Source organism: Chrysochloris asiatica, unplaced genomic scaffold (genome assembly GCF_000296735.1).
Source record: "Chrysochloris asiatica unplaced genomic scaffold, ChrAsi1.0 scaffold00006, whole genome shotgun sequence".
NCBI classification, from domain to species: domain Eukaryota; kingdom Metazoa; phylum Chordata; class Mammalia; order Afrosoricida; family Chrysochloridae; genus Chrysochloris; species Chrysochloris asiatica.
Genome location: NW_006408524.1, coordinates 13,729,971 through 13,736,384, shown reverse-complemented (window position 1 = coordinate 13,736,384; position 6,414 = coordinate 13,729,971). Strand labels below are relative to the sequence as shown.

General features: G+C 39.1%; 1 protein-coding gene across 3 annotated transcripts in view; it reads left to right on the top strand.

The window, feature by feature from the left end:
- Nucleotides 1-6,414, top strand: part of ANLN (anillin, actin binding protein) — a 55,472-nt gene that overhangs the window by 11,372 nt on the left and 37,686 nt on the right. For all 3 annotated transcript variants that reach the window (XM_006832131.1, XM_006832130.1, XM_006832129.1), the window contains exons 2-4: nucleotides 1,874-2,027; nucleotides 4,480-4,794; nucleotides 5,895-6,271. In XM_006832131.1, coding sequence (XP_006832194.1) covers nucleotides 1,874-2,027; nucleotides 4,480-4,794; nucleotides 5,895-6,271 — 846 coding nt within the window. The remainder of the gene's footprint in view (nucleotides 1-1,873; nucleotides 2,028-4,479; nucleotides 4,795-5,894; nucleotides 6,272-6,414) is intronic.

Genomic DNA, 6,414 nt, shown 5'->3' with positions numbered 1-6,414 from the left:
GTGAAGGTTTACAGAGTAAGATCATCAGTTTTACATTCAACAATTAATACACATTTTGTTTCACTTAATTGATTACAATCCCCTCGATGTAATATCACTTACCCTACTCTCTCCCTGTATTCATTCTTCCCTTTCCCTTCTCAACTTTGTACTTAGGTAAATGCTGCCTTTTGATCTCAAATGGTTGATGATTCTAAGCTTGTGTACTTCAGTAGCATTGTTGTTCCCATTACAGACCTGTATATTGTTTGGCTAACAATTGAGCCATAGAAGTGAGTTCAGTTCCAGACCTAATGGGTGACAAAAGGCTGTAGTTTTGGGGTTCCATCAGTCTGTCTGACCAGCAATGTCTTTTTTTAAATGATTTCAAGTTTTATTCAACATTGTTTCTCTCACTCTATCCAGGACCTTCTAATATGATTCCTTCCAGATCAATTGAAAATGGTAACCGAGCACCATGTTTAGAGACAGATGTTTATGTGATTCGCTGGCCCCCTGGAATAATTGTTCATGTATCTTTGATTTTCTTTACTTCATTCTTGGGACAGGGAGAGACCAGTATTGCACCTTAGATGACTGCTCACAAGCTTTTAAGACCCCAGTCACTACTTTGTGAATTCTCTCAATTGACCATGGTGTCTCTCGAAACTATGGTCCCAAGTCCCTAGACCCAGTGACTCAGTCCCTCAGGGTGTCTGTTTAGATCTAAGTTTCCATAGCTTTGCCCCCTGTATCCTCTGCCACATTCATGGATATATTTGCAGCAAAGGTAAATACCCGTGTATAAATATTCTGTGTTAAACCTACCTGTCGCTATGGGTATTCTGTCCCTCTCCCTCCCACCTCTGCTCAGTCTCCATGTCTGTTCATGCGGCTTCTCCCAGGTCACCATTACTGCAGGAGCTTGTGTATAAAATGATTTACCTCTGGTGCCTTTAACGCTTGCACTCCCAGTGTCTTCCCTCTCCCATCATCTTTGCCAACCTCCTCCTTACTGTATGTTGCTTTTCCCTGCACCGGAGTAACACATGTATTAATTTCTTCCCATGGTTAAGAGTCTATTTTATCTTGAGTAGAGTCTATCTCTTGTTGGGAAAAGCAGCAAGAACTTCTGGCCACTTAAATTTTTCTACAACTAGAAAGGTGTATTTCATTCCACCTTGATTGTTCATATTATTTTTGTAATTATTTTGACAATGCAGTGTTTACTTGGGGTATCTGGACTTCATTCTTCTATTATTATTATTTATTATTTCATCATAACTTTTCATTGTGAATTGAGTGAAGGTTTGCAGAGCAGATCATCAGTCTTAACAATGAACAAATCTTACACTTAGCTTGAGTTCAATGATTACAGTCCCTTCAGTACAACACCACCCATTCCACTTCCTCTCTGCTGTTTCCACCTCCACTTCCTTCTCAACCATTCCCAAGTTCATCCTAGGGTACATGCTGCCCTCCTTATCCCAAACGGTTGCCCATTCTACAGTGTGCATCACTCAACAGCACCCTTGGCACTTCTATATACCTATCCATTGCTTGGATGAAAATTGAGCTGGGTACAAACTTAATTCAGCTCCAAAGGGCAACCACAAGGGTCATAGTATCAGGATTCTACAAATCTCCATCCACCCAGTAAGCCTGGTCTTTCCCATGATTCTGTGTTTTGTTCTACATTTTCTCCCATTCCATCCAGGACCCTCCAATGCAATCTCCTTCAGAGCTGATTGCAGTAGTGGTGGCTTCATTTCTTGGAACTTCACTTTTGAAGTATATTGAACTCTTCTTACATGGTGATTGGTGATTTTAACTTATATTTGAAATTTTGTGAACCTCTGTCTAAATATGTGTTTCAATGCTCTTTTACATATAGAAACTGCTTGAACGAACTCGTGCCAGGCGAGAGAATCTCCAGAGAAAAATGGCTGAGAGGCCCACACCTGCCCCACGATCTACGAGTCACACCAAGCGGACTAGAGAACCACTTTCAGAAGCAAGCAACCAGCCACCCCTATCTAGTGGTGAAGGTAAAAGACCACATGGGGAACAGTAAAAGCCTTCTGAGAAAATAAGTCCCAAACATTTGTTATAGATATAGGTGAAGCAAGATCTCTAGGCGATAAATGTAACAACCTATGGGGGAATGATCTATTTCAAGGTTATTATATATTGTATTAGGAGTCCTGATGTGGTACTAGATAGGGTAAGTACTAGATTGCCAGACAGGTGTACTGTTCAAACTCACCATCTGCTCCTTGGAAACCCTACACAGGGTCACTGTGAGTGTGAACTGACTTGATGGCACTTAACAACAACATATTATATTAAAAGGGAGCCCTGGTAACACAGTGGTGAATCATCTGACTGCCAACTGAAAGGTCAGCTGTTTGAACCCACCAGCAGCTCCATGAGAGAAAGATGTGGCAGTCTGCTTCCGTAAATATTACAGCCTTGAAAACCCTATGGGGCACTTCCACCCCATCCTGTACGGTTGCTGTGAATTGAAATCATCATAACATTCCAAGATGTCAAGTTTTGGGGGTTTTGCATATACGTTATTAGGCCTGGTTCTTATCAGACCAGAACAGAATTTCCTTTAGCAAATATGAGGGGACTTCAAAAAGATTGTGGAAAGCTTCCATGATCTTTTAGTTCGTTTTTACATGTACATATTGAAACCCCTTTGTATTTCAAATTAATTGATTGAGGAAATTTTTATTTTCAAATTTTATTTTGAACACACCAAAGGGAAGAAGAATAAAGGAGCAGGGTAATGTTTCGTCTGATAGTGGTATACAGGAACAGCTGAGTTCAGATTGTACAGGGACAATCGAGTTCAGATTGGTGTTTCTGGCATTAGCAGAACAACAATACATAGCCGTACTTGAAATTTCATGACCCTTTCCATCCACTGTCTGCCGGACCAACTCTTCAGGTCTAAAGGGAAGGTTTAGTTTGTTAATCTACAGAACTGGCGGGATTAAAAGGACACATAGACCCGCACAAACAGACCCAAACTCCCCTGGAATTTCATCTGCTTCTTTCCTAAATCCTGGCATCTCAGCTAGCATTATCCAGTTGCTTTAATGTTTACCTGGAGTATGGAACAGTCTGGCTATAATGCTTTTTCTTAGTACAATGTAAAAATACATATAGAAAAAGAAAACATGTTAGAGAAGTCCAGCCAGTGTTACGGGAAAGCAAAGAAAAGGGCATGGGGTTGGCTCACAATTATTTTGGGGGCTAATCTCAGAAAGAGAATGTATTTTCATAGACTTGTACATTTTGAAGGAGTGAGGAAAATATACATCACATCTATGGTCCAGACTCTCCTCCCATTTTCACTACGACAGAGATGTATGCAATCAAGTATTGAGTACTATGTCCTTGAAAACTTGTAGTTGGGGCTACGTTTTGATGCTTAAATGGCAGTATTTACTGTTTTCAAAGGAACTGTAAATTCTATTGCAGGTAGTACTGTATGTTATAATATGAACAGTTTGAAAAGATGATTAGGGACATAAATGAGTTCTGGAATCTTACAAAGTTGCACAATGCATATTTATTAACTTGATATACATAAAGGTACTGGTGACTTATTACTGTGGTCTTTCTCTGAATAAGAATACTTCTTGGATATGCACTGAAACGGACTCATGAAATTTGCATTCTCACTTTTTAAAATATTGTTTTCAAGATGATATTTTAAAACAACTCCCCAGGAAGAAATAATATGCCTTATGTTTGGATAGCTCTTTTCGATTTTAGGACTTTTTCACTTACTTTTTTGTTCTTCATAGACGATTAAAATATGAACTCTAAACATTTGTGCAGATGAACTTGTTTGGTACTGACTAGATAATTCTGTCACTTTGTCTCTTCCTTGTCTGTTTCCTAAACATCAAGCCAATTGACCTGTTACCTTTGCTGATTAGTTACTGTCCGTGAACAACTGAAAAACGAATTTCTACTCTTCAGTTAGCTTGTGACTTCAGTCAGATAATTGAATTTCTCAGGGTATGACCTTTCTTATCCTAAGGTTAAAGATAAAATGAGGTGATTGGCTGTATTATCTTTAAAATATCTTAGAACATTTGCTTATTCTAGTATATATGCAATTTTTATTCCCTGTTGATTTAGGAAGATTGTGTGTATGCACATAACATGTACACACAATGTTTCCTTAAAAAGAAATCTCAAACCCTAGATTCTAAGTTCCTGAAAGAAAGTAAGAGTTTATGTTAAAAGAGGATTTTAAAAAAGCTCGTGGAAAGATGAAATTTAAAGACAATGTAATTCTACCAAGAATGTTTTGAAGCCCACTTGTATTTCTTACAGTAACTAAAATCAAAGAAAGGAAAAAAGAAACACGTTGGCAATATTTGATTAATTTGTTAAGTACCTGCTCAAAGTTTTTTGTGGATGTGGTGAAAAATTTCAGAATTTTGAATGTTTTTATTTTGGTTCTTTTCAACCTAGAGAAATCTTGTACAAAGCCATCACCATCAAAAAAACGCTGTTCTGACAACACGGCAGAAGCCATTTCTAACTTGGAAAATAAACAACCAGTTGAGTCAGTTTCTGCAAAACCTTGCTCTCCGAGTCCCCAGTCTCCTCAGCCGAAGCCACAGGCACCATCACCTGTCACTAATTCTGTGGCTGTGCCATCATCACAGCTGAGCACCAAGAAGGGGCTGGCCTCACGACTGGAGGGAACTGCAGCCTCCTCAGTTAAAACACGTATGCAGAAACTTGCAGAGCAACGCCGCCACTGGGAGAACACTGATGTGGCAGGTATAAACTGTTTGGTTAGATGGGCCTGAAAGCTATATTATTATGATTCTACTTAGTATGTTGGAAATTTTATTTATCAGTTAATACTTGAGAGGTAAATGATTTTGTTTTACCTAGATCCCGAGTCTCCTCTGTTTGCAGATTCTATCTATACCATTAGGGTATTTATAAATTGGTTGTGTTTCTATAGAAGTAGAGGCTGATGAGGCTCCTAGACTCAGTCACAAAAACCTGATCCTGTAACTGAATTACCTTGGAAACCCTGTTGCAGGGTCACTGAGTCGGAACCTACTCCACGGTACTTAACAACAACAACATAGGCTTGGTCTACAATGAAATCTGCCTCAGTGTTAATAATGAAGTCAGAGTTCTAACTGCTGCTGGGGGTATGCAGTTTAGTCATCATAAGCAATTAGAATTGAATACCGCTCACCTTCCTGTCTGTAACTGATACCAGCTCAATTGTAGACATGACCAGAGCTTCCTCTTCATTACGTCTGCAACAGAAAGTCATACAATTGAACATCTGCAAATGATAATAACATCAGAATAGTATGGACTGCAACATTATATGCAGGATATATTACTAAGATGTTCTAAAAAATGAACAAAACAGATGGTCATAAATGATGTTAAGTTCCATTGAGTCAGTTCTGACTCAGTGACTCTGTGTAAAGTTTCCGAGGAACGGCTGGTGAGTTCGAATCACCGACCTTGCAGTTAGCACGTCACTGTTTATTCTACTTTGCCACACCAGGACTCCAGTCGTAAGTGAAATTTGCCATAATTCAAATACATCGTAAGTCAGGAACTGCCTATATAATGAAAACATAGTATCTTATAGCATCTATTGGTGGCACCAAAAAATTGAAAAGTAGATCTGGCAAAGTTTATTTTATTGGATTTAGATTGTGCCATCTGATTCGAAAAGATGCTGTTAAATTTAAACAGGTTGTCAGTTTTATGCATTTGTGACCTTTGCGTTGATTCTTAAACTTATTAGCTTCATCTTAAAAGAAGTATGTACGGGGTGAGCCTATACTACACATGACTACAACCCCTGAACATGGTTTTTAACTCTTTTCTGGAAATATTTTCAGATGAAAGCTCACTCTTCTCACCAGTGCCATGTGAAGAAAAGGCGGCCTCCCCTCCTAAGCCACACCTTTCAGATGCCTCAGCAACTCCAGTTGGGAGAAGGGGCCGGCTGGCCAACCTTGCTGCAACTATTTGCTCTTGGGAAGATGATGTAAGTCACTCATCTGCAAAGCAAAACAGTGCGCAAGAACAGCCTGGTACCACTTGTTTATCCAAATTTTCCTCTGCAAGTCAAGCATCTGCTAGGATCAATAGCAGCAGTGTTAAGCAGGAAGCTACATACTGTTCCCAAAGGGATGGGGATGCCTCTCTGAATAAAGCCTCATCCTCAAAGGCTGTGGATGCATCTTTGCATAATGCCCCCATTGCCACCTCTGTGGTAAGTAAATGAAATTTTGGTCTTTGAAAATCTTTTATGTATTATTTTGTTATTAGTGGTAATGTGTATTGGTATAGATTCTACAATATATGTGTAGGTTTATATTTTCTAATATAGAAATAGTGTGTGTGTATTTTTGCAAT